At 30.7% G+C, this 27,855-nt stretch overlaps 2 protein-coding genes across 5 annotated transcripts in view; one reads left to right on the top strand and one right to left on the bottom strand.

Annotated features, from left to right (window-relative positions):
* The window catches only part of LOC107447412 (uncharacterized), a 164,378-nt gene that overhangs the window by 80,968 nt on the left and 55,555 nt on the right, over nucleotides 1–27,855 (top strand). The window contains exon 1 of one of the 4 annotated variants that reach the window (XM_087149782.1): nucleotides 17,003–17,133. The exons of the other annotated variants lie outside the window; for them this stretch is intronic. Within the exon in view, the coding sequence (XP_087005908.1) occupies nucleotides 17,124–17,133 (10 nt within the window). The 5' untranslated portion in view covers nucleotides 17,003–17,123. Of the gene's footprint in view, nucleotides 1–17,002; nucleotides 17,134–27,855 lie in introns of those variants that run through there. 4 annotated transcript variants of the gene reach the window in all.
* Nucleotides 1,358–26,915, bottom strand: LOC107447406 (bifunctional arginine demethylase and lysyl-hydroxylase JMJD6-A). Its single transcript, XM_087149796.1, has 5 exons — nucleotides 26,495–26,915; nucleotides 19,183–19,401; nucleotides 13,796–13,931; nucleotides 11,755–11,884; nucleotides 1,358–1,535 (listed from the first exon to the last, which is right to left on the bottom strand). The coding sequence occupies exons 1-5, from the start codon at nucleotides 26,878–26,880 to the stop codon at nucleotides 1,450–1,452; spliced, it is 957 nt and encodes a 318-aa protein (XP_087005922.1). The 5' UTR covers nucleotides 26,881–26,915; the 3' UTR covers nucleotides 1,358–1,449.

Genomic DNA, 27,855 nt, shown 5'->3' with positions numbered 1-27,855 from the left:
CATGTCTCTTTTTTTTAAATAACTGCTGATTTTCATAAATCATTAAAATTGTACAGTTAAATATCAACTTTATTAATTATAAACATTTTTAAAATATCCATTATAATATTATTACCCTGCTCACATCCATTTTAGGGGCAATCCTTGATAACAAACAAATCAAACGTGCTTCGATACTGCAGTAAGAACGCTCCATAAAACAAAATGCCTCTATTTACCATTCTAACTCCATTTGTGCTTTTGTTTTTATATTTTGTTATTATTAAGTATCCTGTTATTATTATCATGTTTCTTATACTATCAATATTATACCTTATATATCATACTTTTGTTATTATTATTAAGTTTCATATATTATTACCAACATTTATTGAGCATCATTGGCGTCAATAGTAGCATGGCACATTTTTATGTTTTCCCTAAACGAATTCGAAACATTTCCCCAGTAATTTTGCTTTTCAGAGTACATAGCTTTTAGTTTTATTTTAATTAGTACCTATTTTCCAAATTAATTAAATATCGTGGGCTTCTGTAATAGCATGGTGACTTTTTACTTTTCTAATGAAAGAATTAGTATCATTTCTACATTATTACTATTTAATATATAGTTTTTTTTTATTTCAGTTTTAGTACATTTTTCTAAAGTTAATTAAGCATCATTGGCGTCAAAAATAGCTTAGCGAGCTTTTGTTTTAATCCTAGATGATAATTAGTACCATTTCTCTATTGAATTTTGTTTTATTCATATGAATGCTGATTCCCTTGTATAAAGACCTTAGTTCTTCGCTACTCTCTATAGTGGGTGGAAATACATTTTACTCTGATTTGCCTCCCTCTGTTACTGTACTTTTTTTTCTTTCTATTTTTCCTTTTTCTTTCTCTCGGCTATTGTGGTTTTCCTAGTTTTGTTTCTCAATTTAATTTTTAATTTTTCGTTTGCAAATTTACGTTTATTATTTCAAACCACTTTTGTTTCTTCTTGAAAATCTTGAAGATGGGTGCCTATTTTTGAAGTGCTTGAAACATTGGCTATTTATATATTTTTGAAGTGAACGAAGGTTTTTAATCTGGTAATAACTCATATAGTAATTTATACAAATTTTAGTAAATGAAATTTATCTTAAAAATTTTAAATTTTTTTTTTTGTTGTTGTTGTTGAAATATTGAACTAATTGTCTATAAGATGTAGCCGTGTTTTAGAACAAAAGTGGTTTTAACAGTATCTACTGAAGTCACCCATCATTAAACAGACGACGTCAAATGAAAGCTTCACCTTTAAGTGTTCAATCAATCGCTTTCCATTTGAGGTAGTTTGTCACCATGTTCTGCATGCAGTTCTATGATAAAAAAAGTTGACAAGATTTATCATTTCCTTTATTAAAACTAAAGAAACAGAGGAATCCAAAATGGTTGTGCAAAATGTGTCCACAAAATAGAGATACAATGCTTTCAATCGTATTCTGATCCAATTGTAATGCTGAGATGTTCTCCAACTGTTAGCGTTTTGTGGTACCAGCGGTTCGTGTCCAGAACAACTGAAAGGAAAACCTCCAATGTTTAATTAGGTTTTAATAAATAAAATAAAGAGCTGGAAATATTGGGGAGATTTTTGTATCTTGATCTGTGGCAGAATAATCGCCAAGTTTCGACAACTTCCGGGCAGCGGCCAGCGAGAAACTAAGAAGAAAAAAAAAAAAAAACATCACAGAAAGGGACCAGCTCGGAAGGTACAACTCGTAGCCACCCCAGGGCAAATATCTACATGTTTTTTTAAAGAAAAATCTGCAAGTTTAAAATCTATTTGGCACCTTGGTGATTGTAGTTGGCGCGACAGATCACGATACGAAATATCCCCGAAATATTAATGGATTCGAATAAATTGCGCTTTCATATTTATTTCGTCGACAGCATGTGGGAGAATTTCAGTTAGTCTTAAATTTTTTATTTTGTTGAAATTTTCAGGATTTTATGCAAAACGATTAGCGTTTTTACTTTTGAGAATTTTAGGGAGTTGAAAATTCTCTGGAATTTTGAGAAAAAACAGATCGATTTACATGTTTTTGTAAAACGAGTGAATCACGGCGCTGACCGTTGTATCATGTAATTCTACTTTTAAGGCACAAATATTTTCTTTGCATTTCAGTGGATCAATGCAAGTGGAACATTCAAAAATCTCTGTACAAAGACTATTTTCTTAAACTTTAACCGTCAAAAGTTACTTGCACCAACAATCAACCGCAAAAGTATATAAAGGGCAGTCCCTAAAAAAGCCAACATATTTCGGGACGTACAGTGTGCAAAATAAAAAACGGACACAATGAATAACTTTTGATCTTATGAACGGAGTTTTACGTTCTAGAACTCAATCTTGATAGTTCAAGGGGGTGAGTTCAAATATGCTAGCTAATAAATGCAGACGATATTTAAAGTTACGTAATCAGACACAAAAATGTACTTTCTCTGAATAAGCATACCTTTTTTTCCACCGATTTAGATTTCTGACTTCCAGAAAAAAAGAGTAACCTCAATCTGGGAAATATGATCCCAATAGTTTGGTTGGGATAGCGGTCCAAAGTTTGGACCCTTTAATGCTATTTTTAATTTTTACGTATTTTGCTATATCTAGGACTTTTTAAGCGAATTGAATTTTTTTTTTTTACATATAACTATAGAATTCGTATATAATAAAGATAATTCCATGCTAAATATCGCTTTCAGTAAATCTTTCTTATTTTTGCATTCTTTTATTTAATAATAGCCGAAAAATTTTGAATTGTAAGGTATAATTTTTTACATCATTTTAAAGAACATTATTTTGACATTTTACCTGTCAAAATAGAACGTTTGAGCGATATTCGTGGAATAGTTCTTGAGAAATTGTATTTTTAAAATATGGCTTTTTTAGAATTCGATTTCTCAATAACTGTTTGACCCGTTTCGTTCAAATTTTGTATTTAAAATTACTTTCTTTAAAATGATGAAAAAAACTATATACCTAAAACTTCAAACATTTTCCTACTATTATTAAATTAAATAATGAAAATGCTAAATATTTACGTAAAGTTATATTTTGCATGGAATTAACTTTAGATAAACTAATTTATAGTTTTGTGCAAACATTTTTCAATCAGCTCAAACAGTTCTAGAGATATGGCGAAATACACAAAAAATAAGATTAACATTTAAGGGGTCCAAACTTCGGACCGCTCTCCTGACAAAACTACGGGGCAACTATTTTCCAGATTTCGGCTGCCCCCTATATTTCGGGGGCAGATATCCGAATTCGCCGAAAAAATTTTATGTTTATTCAGAGAAATAAATTTTTTCTGTCTGATTTCGTAATTTAAAGCATCGTCTGCATATTTGTTGGTAATCCCCTGAAATCATTAAAATTGTGTTCTAGAACGTGAAGATCCGGTCATTAGAGCAAAAGTTATTCAAGGCGGTCTGTTTTTATTTAAATTTTGAGCACTGTACATTTGGCGAGATCTTAAATTTCACCTTAAAATACCGAGAAACTAAAATTTTGCGCACTTTTCAAGGTGTTTAACTAAATTCACCAAAACCAGACAAATGTGAAATTTGCTGGAAAAAAGAAGCTTGAAGAATAGTAAGGCAAAATCAATTCCCAGATCTGTGGTTGCTAATTCAACTTTAATATAATATGGCCCTGAGACGCGAGTAATTGAATACAGAAAAAGCTATCAGAAAGCTGTAAATTATTTTACAAAATGTGATAAGTACCCTGAACTTAACGCCGAGGTGAGCTCTATCTAGAATTTATTGAAGAGAAAGAGGTATAACTTACTCGTTGTGGCAAATGATATTATGTTGCCGGTGAAATTTTTTTACCTGAATCAAATGAAATTACACAGAATAACTCAATATATTTAATAACTAAGAAGTTATTAAGTTTTAAATAGAAAGAGTGCTAATTCTGACGTACATATTTAAGCGTTTAAAACTGCTATCCAGGCGAGTGAGATATTGATCCCAATGTAATTTTTTTCGCAATCGATAGGGAACTATTTAGTTTACTATGAGCATAAAAGGTATTCAAAGAAGTACATAACTGTATTTCTGTACACAAATATTAATTTCACCTTACAAAAAGTATTGCCACATGCAAATTTATGTGTTTTTCTTAAAATTCTAGAGGGACTTCAGCTTTGACCCCCCCCTCCAAATTTTGAGAAAAAAATATTTTTTCGCAAAAGAAGAAATGATAAATAAATAATAAATAAGTAAAAATTACGTGTCTAATAGTTTTAACATGAAGCCCAGAAAATGTTAACAAGATCAAAAAATGTTAAATGTCTAACCTGCCTAACACCTAGGGAATAAAAAAGCTTGCTTTTAAATGGTAATTAACTAAAATAAAAAAGATTAAGCAGTTTTGTTGAATTTCGGGTTGCTTTCTATTTTAGAAGGGGATGACATCCTGAGCAATAGCATAAGGTATGATTTTTACTTAGAAATATGTTGTTTGGGAGAAATAATTTATGAAGCAAAATATTTTTTAAAGCATTTTTTACTTAGTAAACAAAAATTGTATTAGATTTTTTTCTCATTCGTATTTTGGTCGTGAAATAAAATTCACTAGACTTATATAATGTAATACCGATTTAAAAAAAACAAGAAACTTGAGTCGTATTTCTTACATTTCTGAAAATATTTCATTGCCATTGAAGACCCCAACCTACTAGAGTAAATCTAATTATATTTTTACAATCACTTCATAAAAGTGTACAAAATGAGAAAAAAAATCTTAATGTTATTTTTGTAAGTGATAATATTTCCACTCAAATGTTATCTAGTATATTAGGTTTCAAGAGGTTAATATTTCATTGAAATAGAAAAAAAAAATTCCTAAAGAATCTAAGGAATATAAAATATTTTTGTATCGATGAAGCAGCTCCACAATTAAAAGAAAATATAGCCACTAATATTTTTTTTAGACAAAAAAATTTTTTTTTCTTCAAATTATTACTGAGAAGACGAGGAACGAGAGTTTGAACTCAAGAGTGGGGATGATAAGCTTTTTACAAGTGGAAAATAATCGTTTGAAATATGATAAAATTTTTCAACTCAAAATTTCAGCATCAAGGTACTCGTTAACCTTTTTTCAGGCTAGGATAAGCATGTTTATCGAAATCAGTTTTTCCACCTATAATTTGTGGGTATATGCTAATAATTTTAGTAAATATAGATTTAAAAAATGAAGGGAGGCCATGTTTACATAAATGTGAGCAATAAAGGTTTGCGTGTGATCAAGATGAGGCCAACATAGGTATAAAAAAGCGACAGAGGGGTTAGGATTCATGTTCTTTAATAACAACAAAACAAAAAATAAACATTAGAATAACCAAAAAGAAAAGAGTAGGCAACGCCATCTATTGGTTCAAAACATAAATTTTCTACATCCAGCCCACTCCAATGCATTGGTTTAGCGATGCATTCTATTACAAATAACCATACAAACGTTATACACTTACAAAAAAACAACAACATTTAATGAATATTTCAAACAAAGAATAAACAAAGCAATCAATCACTTTCTAATAAGTAAAGTCTCTCAATGGGTCTATTTACAACACTGTTTTTTAATTGGATTTGGCATGACCTTATTCTACCATCTCTGCCAGGAAAAATATCTTTTATTCGACCTAACTTCCACATTAATCTTTTAACATTATCTTCGCGTACAAGTACAACATCACCAATTTTAAAACTTACAATATTTTTGGGCATTTTATGCATCATGGCAGATCTTAATTCTAGCAAATATTCCTTTTGCCAGCGTTTCCAAAAATGTTCTATCATCATAAGCCTATGTTTCCATCTTTTTGTTAATTCTGCTTTTGAAGACTCTAATTTAGAACTGGAGGATGGTAAAACGGTTAATTGATTACCTATCAAAAAATGCGAAGGACTTAAAGGATCCGGTTCATTAATATCGTTATACATATAAGTTATTGGTCGAGAGTTAATAACAGCTTCAATCTCTGTAAGTACAGTAAGTAATTGTTCAAAAGTTAATAAAGATTTATGTAATATTCGTTTTAATGCAATTTTAACCGATCTTACCAAACGCTCCCAAAAACCACCCCACCATGGAGCACCTTCGACAATAAACTTCCACTCAATTCCTTGTTTTTCTAAGTATTGTAGAAGTTCGTCATTTTTACACAATTTGAATAAATATTTAATTTCACGATCAGCAGCTTTAAAAGTTTTGGCATTATCTGAATAAATTATTTTACAAATGCCCCTGCGTCCAAAAAACCTTCTTAGAGCCTGAATGAAACTTTCAACTTTTAAACTAGACACTAACTCTAAGTGAACCCCACGAGTCACAGCACAAGTAAACAATGCAATGTAACACTTAGAACCATCCCTTAAATAAAGGGGTCCTGCAAAATCGATGCCTGTTATATTAAATGGGGGAGATTTTTCGATTCTATCAACAGGCAGATTACCTGTTACTTGCTTACCAGAAGTAACACTAAATCTTCTACAAATTTTACATCGATATATAACAGATTTCACGAATTGTCTTCCTTTCACTATCCAAAATTTACTTCTTATTAGCAATAAAGTGTCATTCACACCAGCATGCAAAACCCTTTCATGACAATCCTTAATAATTAAAGCAACAAAATAATCATTATTAGGTAATATTATTGGACACTTTTCACTGACATCTAATGAGGAATTAGCTAAACGACTTTTAATTCTCAGAATCTTATTTTCATCAAGTTTGGGATTCAACTGAAATAGTTTAGAATTAGAATTGATTTCTAAATTATTTTTTAAACGATTAATTTCATTCGAATAGTATTTATATTGAACAGTTCTTATCCAATAATTATTTGATTCACTTACTTCAGTACTCGTAATTGTCCCATTTTTTTTTACACAAGACCTTAAATTCTTAATGAATCTGAAAATATAGGATGTAACATGCAATAATTTACGTAAAGTACTAAAGTTCTCAACTTTGAGCACAGGATCTGGATCAGCACCTGCAATAAAAGAAACAGTCATTATTTCAGTTTGGACATCGTCAGTCAGTGAAAACTGACTATCATCAGTAGCCGGCCATTCATTTCTGGAACAGATAAGCCACGGAGGCCCGTGCCACCATACATCGTCCTGCACAAGGGCACTGGCTTCGATTCCTTCTCTCGTCAACTTGTCAGCAGGATTATCAGAGCCAGGACAGTGATTCCATTGATTGGGATCGCTTTTTTGTTGAATTTCGGTGACTCGGTTTGAGACAAAACGTTTCCATTTCCGGGGAGATCCACGAATCCAATGCAAAGTGATAGTTGAATCAGTCCACATAAAGATTCTTGATTCAGGAAATTGGTCACGGATTGATGCAATCATTCCGGTTCCGATAACAGCAGCCATCAATTCCAGTTTAGGAAGAGACAATTGTTTTAATGGAGAAACGCGGCTTTTAGCTATCACTAACTGGGATGATCTAGATGTTGAACTGGCAGATATCAAATAAATTGTAGCTCCATAAGCACTTTTGCTTGCATCACAAAAGCAGTGTAATTCATCACCAGATGGATCCGAAACTCTATTTAGCCACCTAGGAACCACAATTTGTTCTAAAAAATGAAGTTGCTTGTACCATTCTTGCCAATTTTTGTCGATTTCAGGAGGTAGAGCATCGTCCCAATCAATTTTCAATAACCAAAGTTTTTGGAACATGATTTTGACTTGGATCATGAATGAAGACAGCCATCCGAAAGGATCGAAAATTCTTGAAGTAGCTTGCAATAAAGTTCGTTTTGTACGAGGGTTAGAAATTATAAAATTAAAAAGGTCTCCAGTTTTAAAATTAAAACAGTCATTCGACAAGTCCCACTTCAATCCAAGAACTTTTACTTCTTCGGTTCCATCAGCTTGAACTTCTGAGCCATATATTTTGTAGTTCAAAATTCTTGAGTTAGATTTCCACTTCACGAGATTCATGGAGGCCTGCTTAAATATTAGGGTTGCTTCTTCCTGTACTTGCGATGCTTCCTCTACAGAATTCGTTGAATACACAAGATCATCAACATACATGCAAGAATTTAGCAGCTTAGTTGTCATGGGATAAATGTTTTGAAATTTCTTCAAGTGATGACGTATAGTTGCTGCTAATAAAAAGGGGCTTGATGTTACTCCAAACATCACACGAGTCATTCTGTAAATTTCAAATTTTGTATTGGGAAACTTAGCGTCTTCTGAAATCCATAAAAATCTTAAGGCATCACGATCTTCTGGTGCAATTGAAATTTGTAAAAAAGCCTTTTGAATGTCGGCAATTGCAGCAATTTCACCTTTACGAAAATTCAATAAAACTATCAGTAAATCAGGAACTAAGTTAGGTCCTTGCAATAAACAATCATTCAAAGAATGGTGACCTTTTTCTCTAGATGAAGCATCATAGACTACACGCAGTTTTGTTGTGGAATGATCTTCTCTAATTACAGCCCGATGAGGAACGTAATAAGTTTTCTTTGAGTTAAAAGCATTCTTTTCTGTTTTTTTCTATTATTCCTTCCTTCAGTTGTTCATTTATTACGTTTTTATACTGTTCGAAGAAATAAGGACTGGACGTAAATCTCTTGATCAATTTCTTCATTCGGCTTTCAGCATTATGAAAATTATCATGTAAATCAACTATATCATTCTTCCATGGAAGGTTTACTTCATAACGGCCATCTATTATGCGAATAGATTGTTCAAATAAAGAAAGTGCTTTTATATCTTCTTCTTTTTCATCCAAGACCGGTGCTATTCCTAACGATTCTATTTCCCAAAAAGATTTAATATTATTAGATAGCTCTTCATCTAAACATAAATTTGAACTAACAGTCATTGATCGTAAATCAGAACTCATAACGGAACCTTGAATACACCATCCTAATCTAGTCTCTACAGCAACTAATGCTTCGTTAATTCGTTCAATTTTTCCAGTAACAATTTTCCAGTAAACATCACTTCCTAATAGCACTGATATTTCATTTGGATTATACAGTTGGTGAACAGTTGGCATATCATCTGAAAGTTTAATTCCCAAAGAATGCAAAGTTTTAGTTAAGTCATCGCCAGACATTTTAATTTCAGCAGTAGTAATCACGGGATACTCAATAGCTTCAACAATAACAAAGTTATCAGGATTAATTAGATCAACAAGTTTCAATTTCACTTTCCTTCTACGACTATTTACACTCTTACTAGATCCAAATGTATGAATATTAAGATCAATTTCTCCTGTAACAGGCAAATTTAACTTTTTCGATAACTTTTCACTTATAAAAGACGTTTGACTACCTCCGTCAAGCAAACATCTAACTAAACATTCAACCTTGTTCACAGCAACAGCGGTAACAGTTTGTAAAATTACATTTGAATTCTGTTTCACAGAGTTTTGCACAACATGAGATTCATTATTTTTATTTACGAGCATTTCTTTATCATTATTCGAAACGGGACTTTCGTTTTCAGGCTGTTTAATGCAAACAGAATAATGATGCTTTTGTTTACAGTTAAAACAAACAAGATTTCTTTTCATGCAATCCGAAGATATAGATAAATGTCCTTTTTGAAAGCAACTGAAACATCTACCACTTTTCATTAAAATTTGTCTTTTCTTATAAACATCAGCTTCATTACATTTAAATTTATCGTGATTCTTAGAACAAAAAATACATTTCAAATTCAATGTTGATAAAGCAAAGGCGCTTACCTTTGGTTTTCTTTTAATCCAAGATCTTTCTTCTACTTTCGATTCTGGAGTGAATTTAAAATTTTCTTTTCTTGAATTTTTTGAGAGTAGAGCTGATCGTTCACGGCTATCAATTTCGTTTCTAATAAATTTTAATAATTCTTCAACATTCCAAGTAGAATCCTTCGTTCTTTGACGGTTGAAATCCAAAATTATATCTTCAGGAATCAGCTTCATCAATATTGGACAGAGTAGATTTCCATAGGTTTCAGACATCACATTTAAAGACTTTAAACTTCGTATTTCAATTTCAATGCTATCGTAAAGTTTTCTCAGCGCATCAACATCGCTAGAAACCTTTACTGCAGTTAAATTTAACAGTTCGTTCATGTGAGCATTAATAATTAAGTCACTTCTTCCATAGCGATCTTGTAAAATATCAATGGCTGCTAGATAATTAGAATCACAAATCGAAAGTCCATTCACAGCTCTTGCAGCAGCTCCGCCAAGATATGACTTTAAATACACGAACTTATCAACAGTTTTCAAAGTCTTATTTTCGTGAATAGTCGATTTAAATTGTTCCCAGAAGTTATTCCATAGTTTAACATCACCGTAGAATTTTTCGATATTAATGTTCGGTAATTTTACGTGAACATTTTGAAATTCTTCAGAAATAATCTCGGTTGAAATACTTTCGTTATCGTTCTTACGGTTTTCCATATCCAACTTAGCACTCGACGAAGATAAAATTCTTGAAATTTTCGTTTTTAAAACAATAATCTTATCAGAATATTCTTCCGATTGTTCGTATTCCTTTTCAATTTCGTCAACTTCAATCAAATCTTCAATTTTCAAATCCAGTTCCTTCAATAAAGATTCCTTTTCAATAAGTTTAGCCAATAATTCATCTAAAGTTTCAATGTTCGGAATTTCATTTTTTATTTCATGTTCGATTTCGCCGAACAATCTAGTCGTAGATGCTCTGACCGCACCTCTTTTCTGCTTCCGTTTTGAAAGTTCAGCAGACATTCTCGAATTCAGAATAAATTATCGAATAAAGAACGAAGAAATAATTTCAATATAAAGTTCAAGATCAAATTCAAACGAACCCCTCTTCAGTAATAAATATTTTCAATCAGTAATAAATATTTGCAATCAATTCTTGGGGTTTTCGGCACCATATAAAAAAGCGACAGAGGGGTTAGGATTCATATTCTTTAATAACAACAAAACAAAAAATAAACATTAGAATAACCAAAAACAAAAGAGTAGGCAACGCCATCTATTGGTTCAAAACATAAATTTTCTACAATAGGAAAGCTATTTCTTTTGATGCGTTCGTTCTTTTGATAATTTTTTTAATCGAGGTTAGATATAAACACAGAATCCATAAACACTGTTATTTATAAGTAGGTATAGAAGTTCAAGTTTACGGCCAATTTTTTATAGTAGGTAAAAGTTTGAAAAACTCACCTACCTGCCAACCAAAAAACAAAAATTTAGTCTGAAAAATGAAATTAATTTCAGGCAATAATTTAAATAATCATTTTTTTTTTCAATTCCCAAAATACTTTAACATAAAATTATTAGAAAAATTATGATTAAAAGCAAAAGAGAAAAAAAAAGTGGATAGTTTCTTAGACTGGATGATAATGTCAAAAAAAATTTTCGTAGGTGGTCGAAGTTAAATTATTCGTTTGTTGTTGTCGTCTGCCGTTATGGCAGAAGAGGTGCGATTGTTTCTTTTTTCCAGTGGCGCCATCTATGGCCAAGAATTCGACTTCTATCATACACATACACCCGTTTATAGGGCGGACCCATTCATTCGTCTACAGATCGTAATTTTGAGCAGAACCAGAGGTAATGATTTGTTAGGGGAACATGGAGGACTTTCTGACCCGACAGATTTAACGTGCACCAGTCACCATTTACTACAACGGGGAGTTTTCGGCCGGCTAAATTGTTCGTTTAAACTATCGGTTAAAAGAAAGGGGGTGAGTTTTCTCTGTAGGAATACTTACTAACTTCACCGGCATTCACAAGGACTTCAATTGTTCTGCATTCAGTATAACATTCAGGAACAGGTTCCAGTGTCCAAAGTTTACTTCCCTGGATTTGTGCCTGCCACGAGGGATTGTCCACGTGATCGATCTGTTAAAATAAATATTATTATGCTTAGGACAACAACAAAAAGACGACGATAAGATATTTTTATATTCATAAAAAACGCAATTTGAATATAGTGTACATTATTATTATACTATTATGAATTATGTAATTCATAATATAGTGAACTACGATATTTACAAAATTTAAATTATAAATTGTATACACATATCAAGCGTTCTTTTCTCTTTTTATGCTTGATAAAATTTGAGACAGATAGCATTATTTTGTTGTTAAGTATGGCTGATTTGTAAAGGGTGTATCGTAATGACCGCCCTTAGCATTTATGTTTAGAATTCATATGAAACAATAAAGTAAAAAACTATGCACCTTAAGTGTCGCATATTCATGTTTTATTGAGATAAATCGTTTTCCAACTTCTCAAATGGTTTAAGCTGGAAAGGAGCAAAGAGGGATTAGAATCAACTGACCCAAAATTGATCACTAAAAATGGAATGCGTTGCTTTTTTGGTAGGAGTGATTTCAAATTTCATCTTCAAATGATGTAATTTGCGTAGATTGGATAATTCTAGGTACAGGAAAATTATCAGAGCTATGCAACTAAACTTTTAAAAAAAAATATATCAGTGTAGAGAATACCGGGCAATGAGATGACAATGCTTTCTCTATGCTACTTTTAACAGCTGAAGTTGGTTTTTGTTCATAATCATCGGATATTAATAATAATCGAATGGACCCGCAGACGGTCTACATTTCTCCGGTAAAGCATGGAGCTATTTTCTGGTATACACTTGTCCGTTATTCCCTACACGGATGATATTTTTAAGTTAAGGGCCATTGTATGGTGTTTCATACAATAATGTTTTATAATGCGAAGAATCGTTTTCTGGAATTCCTTACATTGCCATGTGTTTTTTCTAATCTCTTTCAAGTAAGAACGATGCATGCAGCCTACTTCAGGTAAAAAAAGAAGAAAAAAATCTAATATTACTGCCAGAGGGAGGATATGGTTTACGGATATGGTTACTGCCACTGGCATCAAAGGCAAAGCTGCAAGCGGACAGTTTATAGCAGTAAAACGTATTTTTCCGTTTCGAACTAAAAAAATAGACATGTAATGCGAATTTGAAGAAATGTATTGATGGCGCTTAGAAATGTGAATCCCGTGATCTTATAACCCTGGGTTCATTCAATAAAAAAATAATTTTAATGGTTTTTGTTTAATATATTATGATTGTCTAATTGCGCTAGTTCCATAAGAAATTAGATACATTTTTGCTATTTCACAATTATAAATTATATTTCTTTTAACTATAATTTAGTTAAAAAAATTAAATAATCAATAGAAGTTCGATAATATTTTTTTAAACATTAATAATAATAGTAATAGGCTACATTCTTTATCGCTGAATTCATCAAAATCTATAATCTACTCAATTTTTCTGCTCACAGATCCGTTGTTTTACGTCGAGCAAAGCATCTTAAATCGTTTGCCACAGTTTTAAAGAAATAGTCTACTTCCGTTATAAATGTTTGTTTTGATTTTGATTGATCAAAGTTTAAATGATGTTCCACTACGCTAGCATTTTTAATTTACAGATTTTTCCAAAATCTTTTGCTTCATTTCCGTAAGTTAGATATTTTTTAACGGGGGCATGCGGATTTCACAAGAACTGTCGCATGCTCAATTACTCGAAGCCCTTACGTATGGAAGTTAACATAAATATGCGTAATCTCTCTAATAATGAAAATTAAAATCGTAACAATGGAAATGAATAATATAGGTAGACTGCGTTTTATTAACTGATAATCTAGAGCAGGGTTTCTTAACCTGTGGTTCATGAACCCCTGGTGGTCCGTGACTTCTTAAAATTTTTTAAAAGGGGTCCATTATATCGGAAAGGTTAAGGAACACTGATCTAGAGAGAGACTCACGTGCATGTGTGCTCCATATCCTGGTGTTCCCATAAATATCCAATCGATATTTGTGCTCTCTGATTGAAGGGGAAGGAAATAGGGTTTATGGTAGTGCTTCCTCAATACATTCCCCACATCACTGTCACAGTTACTCCTGAAACAGATTTTCATTCTGTTTTTAATTTTGTAAATTATTAAAACAATTAGTCATATAATTAAGTGATTTTGAGTCGTAATAAAACGAACAAAAATCAAATTTTACAAAAGTAGTAAAATAATTTAAATTTTTTTTTTTAATCAATGCATTATCTTAAAATTAAGAGAGAGAAAGATAAGAAAATAAATGAAAAGAAGAAGAATATAATTTGAAAACTGAACTTTTTTCGTAGACTCAAAGGGAGAAAATAATTTTTTTCCGCCTGACTTAAACGAACTAAGTTAGAAGGTGATAGAAGTTTATGGAAGTGATACGCCTTCTATCTTTCGTATTCAATTTAAAATATGTTTTTAAAATTTAAATTAAATTAGAATATGGATTTAGTTTAAATATATGTTACCGTTAAAGTGTATAATTCAGTTATTTCATAGAGTAACGTTGTATTTCAGGAAATAAGTAGACAAGTCAGTAAATGTATATAATAGAAGAAAAATTTCTTACTTGACCTAAATATTCTACAAAATAACTAGTCATTCTATGAAATAACTAATAATAGACAGCTAAAGTGAAAAATAAATGATTTCAAAGTTATTTTATAAATTAATTGATCATTAATAGCTAAAATCTCTCGAAAAATACATTTTATTCCGATTGCGGATGATTAATTGGTAAATAATAAGGAAAAACAGATGACATAAGTTATTATTGATCATATTAATAACTACATTTATGTCTAAAAGCAAGAAAATGAAACGTACACATCATGGATACAAAGATCTATTACTGTACCAAACGGATCGCACGGTGAACTTGACATCACTGGTCTAGTCACAAAGTTTGTACTAAGCCCTTTAGTGATCAATTTGTCTAAACAAAACTTCATTGAATATAATTGCTTCTTCATAGCTGCTGCATTTAATTTGTTCTCTTTTATTTGATTCTTATGAATTGTAATTATTAAAAACGTTCTCCCTTTGTCTCTGTGCCAGAAAAATCCAAAATTTGCAAACTTACACAGATATTAAACACATTTTTTTTCCAATTTTTTTTAAGATTTATAATTTGTTAACTTAAAACTGTTACTGATATGCTTTAAAAATTGATTTTTTATATCATTCTGAAATTCAAATTTTTTAAATATATTAAAAAAAAAACACAATTTAAGTACTTACAAAAAAACTTAAAATTAAATAAAGAACGTTTTCATAAGAAAAACTAAGCTGCCCAAACCACTACATTTCATATAAAGTACGAAAAAATTGGAAAATAAAAAGAATCACTGAGAAATAGAAGTCCCATTATTGTCTGTTATCGTTCAATTAGGCTGTTATTAAAACGTTTTCGTGGTTTTCATTTGCGCGTAATGTTAATCCTGATAATTTTCATTAAAAAAGTCTTTTAAAATAAGATTTTATACCTGTATTTTGATATCTGGGTTGTGTTTTATTTATTTTTTAAATAGTTTTATTAATTATTGTGGTTTATTATTGGTTGTGTATTATTCAAACAGGGTGCGTAGCGTTTTTAAAAAATGCTTAAAGGTGCTTATTTTTGAGTTACTTTTTTTAAAAGCCTTTAAAGGGTTTTTTTTTATTCGGAGTTTATAAAAAATGCTTAATTTTCCATCTTTTAATAAGAAATTTTTTCTCAGCCTAGTCGATTGTCGTTTTAAATTACAAAAGATGCATGATTTTTACTGCAATATTTATCAGAAACTAGTTATTTTATCCTGATAACGTAAAGTTTTTGAAAATGCTTTTGAATTTTATTGATTTTATGTTTATAAATTAAGAACTTTAAACGATGGAGAAATTTTTTTTTTTATTACTACACAGATCCTAATTATGATTTTTCTTTTTTGAAAAGTGATTAAAAATATTTTTTGAGGGCTTAAAAAGTACTTTAAAGGAGCTTATTTTTTGCTGAAAAATCTAGCTACGCACCCTGTTTAAATTTATTTATTTTCTTCACAAAAATATTTGTTTATAATCCAAAATATAAAACGCTAACATACATACTCCGTCTAAATTCCATGTCAAGAGCAGCGGAATGAAGCATACGATTTATTGCAAAGGAATTTTCGAGTGCCGTATTTCATACTTTAACGATCAAGTAATCGTTATTCTATAGAATATCTAATTAAATCCCAGAACTCAATAATTTTATATACTTTAACTGACTTGTACTAGTTATTTCATGAAATGCCTAGTTATGCTATGAAATAACGGATTTCACATTTTAACGGAAACATATGAAGTGCAGAATAATTGAATACACAAAAACGATTAAGATTCAATATTATTGGGTGAAAATGATGTTCCCTAAATGACTTCTGAGTGTCAATATTTTTGTTTCGAATAAACAACATTTTGAAATGGGCTGATATGTGAGAACGATTAAAAACAGGCCGTTTCAGAAGATAATGTACACAACCGGACGTATAACAAAGAGCCGTGTAAGAGCAAACAGGGGATGGTCGCCAACTGATAAGACACGGATTATCCTGAAGAATAATATGTAAAGGAAGGAATAGAATTTCTAAATGTCGCCAAATCCCTGGAGAAATGAGGAGGAAAATTTGTATAAGCGTTTTTTTTATGTTGAAAACATTAATTGTTTGACACAGAAGTAATTTTTGCTTCATTAATTAATAATATAAAAATTATTAATATGAAAATAAAGAACGAAATAAAAATAAGAACTCTTTAACTGAAACGTTCGAGATAATTAAGGGCCGAGTAAACTCAACCCAAGATAATTGTTAAGTTTAGGGTGATGATGTTACCTGAGATGATGTAAAAAATAAATCTGACTATGTGCTACAGATAGACAGTAGAAAAAGGGATCTTTATTTTTAACTTTTTCTTATTATTTTGTTCATGGTTTTCGTTATGGTTTTCAAATGCGTGGCTATTTTATTTTTATTTATAGCCACCGTCGAACAGCCGATCCGATTTCGGGTTTACGACTACCAATGTTTTACTCCGTAGCATAGTCATTTTAGACCGAACTCAGAAGACAAGGTAACTCCTGGATCAAGTATTGGAAAATTTTGTCTGCGTGGAGGACTTTTTTGATGGCACTAAAGCTCATTTAAGTTACATGGAGACGAAAACCACTTACGGTTAAACTGACGGCAAGAGGAATCTAACCCATTATCCGTCTGCGTGGAGGAGTCTTGCGATCTTAATGGTTCGAGGTATACTCATTCATTTTTTGGTTTTTAAGTTTTTAATCAAAATTATTTTGCCAAATATCTGCCTTTTCAACAAAGTTTGAATAATTGAACCTGTAAATAGGAGGGTTGGCCTTAATCTGGAAATTGGAATTTTATTTTATTTTATAACCGTCGTTGAACAGCCGACCCAATTTCATGGGTTTACGACTACTTACGTTCAACTCCGTAGCCTTGTCATTTTGAACTAATCCAGAAGACAAGGAAACTCCTGGATCAGTACCCCCAGAGGTATTGATTTGTTGTGGGAACATGGAGGACTTTGAGACTCGGCAGATTTAACGTGCATCAGTCACCATTTACTACAAGGGGAATCTTCGGCCGGCAAGGATCGAACCCACGACCTCTTGGATATGGGCCCAGCGCCCTACCGACCAGGCTATCCCGGCCCTGGAATTTGGAATTGACTTGACCAATACTTACATCAGAAGAACGGTTGCAACCTAGAGATCAGAGGTGCCAACTATTACGATTGACCCGTGATTATTAAGATTTCATATAGTACGGATTACGATCTCACGGTTGAGTATATAAGTGGTGGTTTTTTTTAAATCTTCGAAATAATCCGTTTAATATAATTTTTTTCCCCCTTTAACTTCCAAGAATTATGGAATTTTGTTGTCTGCGACTAATCTACAATAATTTGTTATTGCTCTATAAGCAATTCTAAAAACAATAAATAAAGAATTATTTGTTTGAAACAAGAAATAAAAAAAGAGAGAAAAAAAGGAAGAAATATCTTCTTAATCTTGTCTCCTTATAGACAAGCAAAATGATATAAACCCAAACCTGAAATGCTATGAGCATACATTTTTAATAGTTCAAATGTAGGAAGCAAAAAAGGCAATACGGGATGATTCTGACTTAATCTTTTGCTTACGGCTAGTACAACATATGAACCACGCGTGATGGTACAACATGGTATACCGTGAGTAAAGGGTTAAGCAACAGCGAGAACATTGTTTCCAAGTCATCATTTTAATTTTCTATTGAATTGGGTATACTATAGCCTACGTCACAGGTTGTGTTGTTCCTACTAAATTTAACGGCATTTTCTGCGAGCCTAACTTCAAGCCACAAATAAACAAACGAAGTGTTCGATCGTTTAAATAGCTGCTCGCCAGATTTTATTGCATTATAAAGAAAAGTTATTGAAACTAAATACAACTAAATAAACAACAACTAAAACAAATAACAACAACTACTAATAACAATAACTAAATAAACAACAACTAAATTCCATTCGTTTAGCATTGCGTCATATGTTGTTCCTACTAAATCGAAGTAGTTGTGTTTTTTTTCATATTATACCCAATTATGAAATTTCAGTGTAGCATAATTTTCAATATAATACCTTTATCTAAGGATAATATTCGATGTAAAATCTTAATTATCACGTGATACTATACAGTTTTATTGTTTTTACGCAACTGAAACCGGTTTGCACTTGCTTATGTTCGTGTATCAATTGGTTAACATTGTAATGCAATACGTTAAAAATAAATACAAATAGGAAGTATATAAAAAATATCCTGAATAAAAACCCATTACATGCATGTTTATATATAAATTCGTGCAAAACATGTAATAACACTAAACACTATAGTGCATACACATATAATAAAAACACTATAGTGCGTCTAATATTCATTTGCATAGTATCACCTGATCATTATATAATATAGTATTACCTGATATAATAAATATTCTATATTTAAATAATATATATTGTCTAATTTATCCAATTGTCGAATTTGCATTATATATCGTCTCATTTAATCAATTGATTACACAAACGTAAAGAAGTACAAACCGGTTTCAGTCACGTAAAAACAAGCAAGCTGTATTGTATCCCCTGATAACTAATATTTTACATGGAATCTTATAGTGCGTCGAATAATTTTTCCATGACTGAATGTTACTTTTCAACTTTATTTAGAACTTTATTTTCTACTTTATTTAGAAATTTATGTAAAAAGAAAGAAAATAAGAACGTAAATAAATGAAGCCTACCATCCTATGTACCATGGCTGACTTGCCCTTTGTGGTGACATGGAGAGAGCTTCGTATAAACTCACAAATTCTGTCCTATAAGGAAAAAACTGACATTCTTTCTCCGTATAATGATTCTCCAAGTAGAGACTCTTAAAGAAATCGAAGCTGAAAACGCTCGGAGCCGTCCAGTTTTTTGTTCCATCTTTCACAATGACTGGAACTCCTGTATATGCGAACCTGTAAAATGCATGATCATAGATTAAATATACAAATAATATATATATGTTACAGTGAATGAATGAAATCAAGAGAATGGCGGTGAATGTCAACAATCACGTAGTCGCTTTGGTGAATGTCCAAAATATTTGTTATTAATTAATTCGCTGATATTATAATATTTAGTTGATATTTTAATATCTACTGAGGATTAAATAGGATAAATATCAGTGTTCGTAGTACCGGTTAAATGTATACAGGGCAGTGGCACTAGACCTTAAAAAACCATTGATGTAAGGCATACCGGGCAAATGTATACCGGGCAGTGGCACTTAATAGACTAAATACATATTTCGGACATTCATCAAAGCGACTATGTGATTGTCAACATTCACGGGTGAAAGTTAAAAAACAATAATTTCGAACCGCGATGGCTCAGGGGATAAAGCGTTCGCCTTATAATGAGGTGTACCGGGTTCGAATCCCAGTGATGGCTGGTTGATATGAATTCCGCATCCGGCATGCACTGACCACAGGGCTGAAGCAAAGTATCTTCAGTGGTAGACGGATCATGTGTTAGAGACCCCTTGCCGTTAGGCTAACAGTGGGAGGTACTCGTGGTCTTCCTCTTCATGTAACGCAAATGCTGGTGAGTTTCATCAAAAAGTCCTTCACGAAGGCAAATTTCACGCAATACTTGATCCAGGAGTTCTCTTGTCTGCTGGATGGGGTTAAAAGTAACAAGGTTACGGAGTCAGTAGTCGTAAGCCCGAGAAATTGGGTCGGCTGTTCAACGACGGTAATCAAACCAACGATGTCGGTTATTTACAATAACAAATAATATATATATATATATATATATATATATATATATATATATATATATATATATATATATATATATATATATATAGTTAATATTACTTAGTGCGATATTGTAGCTGCATTTATATATTTGGGTCATTACTTGTTGTCATTAATAATACTTATAAGATTCACTTAAATCTGAAACAAGGCAGTGTTTTACAGTCAATTATAAAGAAATTTATATATTACAATGTATTTAAATACTTAAGTACACTCTATGTACACAAAAATATGTATGCATATATATACTTACATACTCAGTGCCGGCCGAAGACATTTCCGCGCTAATGTTGTTTTTACATATAGTATGCAATCGTGATTACTTGTAATTGTATATTTTGATTACAAGTATTTGATCACAATGACTCGTAATCATAATTACCCGTAATCGTTTCTTTTTGCGATTACTTTGAATCTCGATTTTAACTACAATCAAAATTATTGTGAATTGTAATCGAGATTACAAATATATGATTACCGTAATCGATTATTGTAATTACGATTACAGTTGTAATCAAAATGGAGTTGTAAACATGATTGCAAGCAATTGATTGCTGTAATCGATTATTGTAATCGCGATTACAGCTGCAATTAAAGTTGTTATCGCAATTAAAAGTAATTGATTGTTGTTATCACGATTACAGCTGCAATTAAAGTTGCTATCGCAATTAAAAGTAATTGATTGTTGTAATCGCGATTACAGCTGCAATTAAAGTTGTTATCGCAATTAAAAGTAATTGATTGTTGTTATCACGATTACAGCTGCAATTAAAGTTGTTATCGCAATTAAAAGTAATTGATTGTTGTTATCACGATTACAGCTGCAATTAAAGTTGTTATCGCAATTAAAAGTAATTGATTGTTGTTATCACGATTACAGCTGCAATTAAAGTTGTTATCGCAATTAAAAGTAATTGATTATTGTTATCACGATTACAGCTGCAATTAAAGTTGTTATCGCAATTAAAAGTAATTGATTGTTGTTATCACGATTACAGCTGCAATTAAAGTTGTTATCGCAATTAAAAGTAATTGATTGTTGTTATCACGATTACAGCTGCAATTAAAGTTGTTATCGAAATTAAAAGTAATTGATCGTTGTTATCACGATTACAGCTGTAATAGAAATTATGATAGGTCGCAATCATGATTACGTGTAATCGATTGCATTTTTTCTCAACTCTGCTGCGTACAAACACTTGATATATCTTAACAAATAGAATTCATGCTTCCCGAACACGTATTTTAAAAAGGGCATCTCAAACAGGATTGTTCTTTTTAAAATCCAGTCTTCATTTTTTCTCAAGTCGTGCAAAAGGCACACCCAATCCATTCCTGATTCTACTTCCGGGCCGACTGATGCTGACATTTTATTCACATAGCAGAATAAAAAAAGGAAATTAGTAGTTTTGTATTTAGAAAAACTTGTAGACGCCTATATCTATATTTTGTCCCCCCCCCCATTTATTTCATTCACTGACAATGCTTTTATTTACTATTTTTAAGGGCATGTTTTTATTTTTAAACACGTTAAAAAAGTTGATTTTAGTTACATAAAACTAAGTTGGATCTTTTAAGCATGTTCCTTTAGCTTTTTTCTTATTTTTCTTAAGCTGGGCACGGTTTTAAATCTCCGACGGTGTTCGAAAAAAAATTTTTTTTTCTTTTCGCTTCGCTTATTTATTTATTTATCTGAATAATTTCCTTATTTTCTATGTTATTATTTAATTTTTTATTTATTTGCTAAGCAACTAAAATGAGTTAGATGAATGCGTCTCAACCGGATTCTAAAGACCAGTAAAATATTTCATCTTTTTTTCCGTAAGGCAACGTATTGATCTCATTACGATACTCTCGTATTAGTACGTATGCGTAATTTTAAGTACGTTCTTTCCATAGCCCGTGAAATCTGATTAGATTTTTTAACCTGTGTACATACTACAGTGAATGACCGAAGTCAAGAGAATGTCGACTTTCACCGGTGAATGTCAACAATCACACAATCGCTTTGGTGAATGTCCGAATTATTTGCTATATCCGATTTGATATTAGTTTATTCGTTGATATTATTATATGTATTCGATATTTTAATATCTGTTGAAGATAGATTCGGAGAAACATCAGCGTTCAGAGTACCGAGCAAATGCCTGACGGGCTGCGTCGGTTAACTAGACCTTGTATATATTTCTGGCATTTATCAAAGTGACTCTGTGATTGTCAACATTCACCGGAAGTCAGCAACTGGTCATTCACAGTATATCAAATCAAAATGGAATTACAATTTTCTGAGATATTTGCATCAAAAATTAGGATTCAGTGATTGGGTTCAGGAATGTTATACGGAGCAAATAAACCACATTTTTAGAGGGGCTTTCAAATATTTAACCATTATTCAAAATTTTTTGCATTACTTTAAGCATATTTCCAATTGTGTTTTTTTTTCTTCTTTTAAATAGTCCTTCAATAAAATTCTACATTGCCCGTGGATGATTGTTTAGAAATGATTCTATCCAATGAAAAAGAAGGTTAAAAATAAGAGAGTATATTAAAACAATTTTAAAAAAGGAGCTGGCATCGTTAATTTAGTTATTATGTATAATAATTCCTTAAATTTTTGTAACTCTTAGTTTAAATGTTTATGAAGCTACGGACATTTTTTTGAAAAACTAGTTTCCTTTCTCTCATAAAATTTCTTTTTTCATATAATTTTAAAAATAATTAATAAAATGAAGAAAAAAATTGCAGTAATTTTTAATTAATAACAAAATTATCATTTCAAAATGTCTTAAAACTTGTGTTAGATATGAGCGTTTTAAATAGTTCTTTTATAGATTTCATCTAAATTTTTTTCATGAGAAAAAAAGAAATTTACATTTTTTTTGTGCTTGGAATTGCATTTTCTAACTAACATTTTTACTTGAATATCTTGAAAATTTAAAAAGCTTCCAGTTTTTGTACTTTTTTAATGAAAGCTTTGAATGTTAAGAGTTTTTTTACTTTGTATCATTAAACAAGTTTTATTAAAAATGACGTTCTGCATACTTTTATGGGGGACGATTCCCATAAAAGTATGTTTTCTTTTCTTATACCAGGTCATTTTTGTGTACGGACGATTCTTGTAAGGTATTATTATTTGCTATTTAATTTCGACTTATGATACATAATGATATTTTAGGAAAACCCCTTTCCCTTCAAAGCGATCTTTCAAATTTTCCAGAAATTACTTGAAACTTTTTAAATTTTAATTTTATTCAAATTAGATTTTTTCATTAGTTAACAAATACGATTCAAAAATGTTTGCAACTCCATAAATGTTAAAGCTAGGCTTACAAAATCTTATTCTATTATTGCATGGAATAACCAAACATAACAAAGATTCAATATATGTATACATTTTTTCTCTTTTTTTTTAAAATTGAACTTAGCATTGATGATTTGATGATCTCAAAATTACAATTTATGAGCTTAGCTCTGTACGCCCAATAATTCATTTGTTTTAAGACCGAAAATCTCCGTACGTAAAAGCGAGCTCTTCTTTTACATGGAAAAAAGTTGTGCATCAAGTTCTTGTTTATTCACTGAGGATAGTTTGGAGCGTTTTATTTTTATCTTATAAAGCCTTTCGATGAAAGGATTAGACACTTCAACTAAATGTAACTTAAATCACGAAAGGGGCGTTTTCTCCTTTTAAAAATTCTTGTAGATGATCGTGAAGTGGAAAAGAGGGGCAATATTCATGAAAAGAAGTAGAAAAAAGATCTCTCTTCTATCCTGGTTCTGACTGTTCTGCATTATTTCGGATAGCAACAGTCGTTTCGTTATTTTTATTTATTTATTTATCTATTTTATCAGATGATTAGTCAAATAGATCTTTCTAAATTCTTCCTTACTGACGAGGATTACAGCCGCGATGGTTCTAAGCAGGGGCATTTAAAAGTTGAAAATTAATTAACACCCCAAGTTTAAATATGGTAATGAATCCAATATACAACAATACTAAATAGTTAATTTTAGGAACATAGCCCCAAATTGTAATGTGAATTTTCATTCATTAAAATAATAATTGCAATTACCAGTCATATTCACAAATGAAAATAATAACACGTGGGGCCAGAAAATTTTAGAGAAGCTTCATTGTATAAAGAATCTTTATTAATAATAAAAAGTCAATACTAAAAGATCGTAATGAGAATTGTAATTAATTAAAAAATAATTATAGTTGAACATCACAATAATAATTCATAAAGATGTCTTCAGATAGGTTGGTTAAAAGGATTAGATTAAAGCAAATGGTTGCTGTCAGAAAATTGAAAGTGAAACTATAGAAGTTTTACAAATAATTTTACTAAAAGGCAGTTAATTATACGAAATTATTTAGATCTAATTAAAATACTGAATTAAACGTAATCAATTAAAATAAGTAAACTTGTCTTCTTTTAAAATTCCGTATACTTTAAAATTGATCTTTGGAGAGACCAATTTTTTTGTTAATTATTACGATAGTGTAATTAATATTATTATAATTAATATTATCTATATATATATATTTCTCTTACACGGTGACAAAAAAAAGCCTCATTACAACTCCCCGAATGGTAACGCTAGAAAATCGACCAATGATTGCCACTAAAAATGTCACATGCCAAATCTAGATGAGGTGGCTCAACATATAGCGTTTTTAAAAAAGAAAACTGAAATAACCAGAGTGTGAAATATTATGTGCTTATGTGCATCGTATTTTTTGTTAAACAATTTATTTATTATACATCAATTTATAGATGGTAACGAGATGAGTTTTGTGGTTGCTATGGTGACTAATTAGAATATAAATTGTTTTTTTGAGTGAGTGTGAGATTTGTTTCTTGGAACTGCGAATCTGTAATTTTATTGTTTAGTTAATAAATCTTCCTTTTATATTAAACGTGATAGTAGTTTCCTTAATTATTTGATTCGAAGTCCTTTGAGTTTTATTTGAGGTCAATTTATTTTGTATTTTTTGACAAGAGAGAGCATTCTCACCAAATGAGATTTCTTCCGAAATTCAATGTTTTGTTTATGCAGATTTTTCCATTGCAATTCACTTATTTCAGTTTTTAATAGACTTAATTATAGCCAAAATTTTAACCTTTTTTAACAGATATTAGTTTTAGAAATTTTATCTTAAGATTTTATACTATAGCACATTTCTAATATGTTTAACGAATTACATGTCATTTATTTGAATTCAAATTTATTTTAATGACTTAGTATTTACTAAAAAGATGTAATTTTTTTTTAAAAAAAAAAGTTGTTATATGGATTTGAATGATTGTTTTGAATTCTTAGAATTTTGTGCATTTGCAATGTATCTAAGTTAGTAGCGAGCGATGCAAACCATATAAGATTGCGTAGCAATTTTCGGGGGTTGGCGAGCGTTAGCGAGCAGGGAGCGCAGTCCACTAGTTATAATTATTAATATCATAAATATAATTCTTATACAATAATTTTTCGTATCATACTAATAAATATAGTCTATTCAACAATAGAACCAATATATGAATCAATTTGAAATAATTTAAAATTTTCCAAAGGATAGATAAAAATTTATCTATCCCTTTTACACTGTAGAAAATTCCGGATCTAATTGCAGCATAAAATACCGTTACTTTGCCGAAGCGGTACCGTAAAATCCATTTTTGCAGTAAAATATTATATTGCATTAATTTTAATAATTATATTTAATAATTGTAATAATTATATTTAATAATTATATTGTAATTATTAATACAATAATTATTAATATTATAATAATTATCATCTGCCCTTAATTAAATTATTTTTGCGATTTGACAATCAACATAAGCCGTTTAGATAGGCACAACATCGGTAATTATCTTTTTCTAGGGCATGACAATAATAAATCTATATTTAGACCTTAGCTTACAGTTCTAAACATAGCTACGGTTATACTAAATTTGCATGCAAAGTTTGAAAAAATAATCTGTAAATATTTTTAATAACATGCAACGTGAAAAGAATTTTTCGAAAACAATGGTTATTTAAAAAATGCATTTAGAGTATGAACTTGGCAAAAAACGTCTATTGGCATGCTGATAAACAACTGTAACTGCATTTCTAAAGATCAGAGAATAAAAATTTTAGGAGCTTTGGAAAGCTAATGAACAAAAATTCAAAAATGTACGAAAATGAAAATCGAAAATTTCGGATAACATAATTGAATGAATGCCCATTGAAAATTAAGACAAACCTTTTTTCAAATTCATCCGGGGTGATATGACTCACTCTTTCTATTTCAGTCATGTTTCGGCATGTAGAACAATCCACAGGTGGCATGAATAAGTTTTGAATTTCCGATGGCATTCGAAATATGCACATGTCATCTTGCAAACGATCTCCAGACAGCCAGAAGAGCCTGACGACCGATTGAAAGCTCCCATAAGGAACGATAATGGATAGAAACAAAACGATTATGGTTAGAACACGAAACCAAGTCTTATTCCACCAACGATCTTTCTCGGTAAGTTTCCGAAAAGAGTCTAATTTTGATAGATCAACTGGTGTGACTCCGAGTTTCTGAGACTTTAGAACGATGTTTCGGAAGAGCTCTTCCGGTTCCTTACCGTCCCATTCCATTGCCGGTTTCGAAAGTGATCACCTCTATTGTCTTCATCTAGCGCCACCTGAGAAACTATGTTTTCTCTTTAAATACAGAAAGAGGTTTTTCTTTTCCAACTTGAATTGAATAAGTCCAGTCCTGCTTTTCTGTATCCTTTATGAGAGTCCAAATATCTTTATTTATTTTTGTTATCACTCCCTTTTTCATAAATTTATTTTTTATCTGACTTTTCTTTCTTTATTGGAAAAGTGGATTATGAATGGAACAAAGTTAATTCTAAAAAAAAAGCAACCATTCCATACGGCTTTTAATTCCTTGTACTTTATTTCTGATAAATTTTAAACTTGAATAATAATAGAGGAAGAAATATAAAGAAAAAGAAAGAATGAAACATTATTCAGTGTTCTTGTTTTAGTGGAAAAGTAGATTATGAGTAGAACAAAGTTAATTCTAGAAAAAAATAATCATTCTATACGGCTTTGAATTCCTTGTACTTTATTTCTGGTATATTTTAAACTTGAATAATGACAGAAGAAGAAATATAAAGAAAGAACGAAACGTTATACGGTGTTCTTGTTTTAATGGAAAAGTAGATTATGAATGGAACAAAGTTAATTCTAAAAAAAAAAAAAAATATTCATTCCATACGGCTTTGAATTCCTTGTACTTTATTTCTGGTAAATTTTAAACTTGAATAATAATAGAAGAAGAAATATAAAGAAAAAGAAAGAACGAAACGTTAAACAGTGTTCTTGTTTTAGTGGAAAAGCTGGATTATGCACGGAACAAGGTTAATTCTAAAAAAAAAAAAATATTCATTCCATACGGCTTTGAATTCCTTGTACTTTATTTCTAGTAATTTTTAAGCTTAATCAATTATAGAAGAAATATAAAGAAAAAGAAATAATGAAACGTGAAAAAAGATACTACTTTTGAAAATTGAATTCGTTATGAAGTGTGGATAGAAAAATATTGAAAAAAATATTGCCATT

This window comes from Parasteatoda tepidariorum, chromosome 1 (assembly GCF_982258835.1).
Source record: "Parasteatoda tepidariorum strain Cologne lab strain chromosome 1, Ptep-v5.0, whole genome shotgun sequence".
Classification (NCBI taxonomy): domain Eukaryota; kingdom Metazoa; phylum Arthropoda; class Arachnida; order Araneae; family Theridiidae; genus Parasteatoda; species Parasteatoda tepidariorum.
This window is presented reverse-complemented; position numbering and strand designations above follow the sequence as displayed.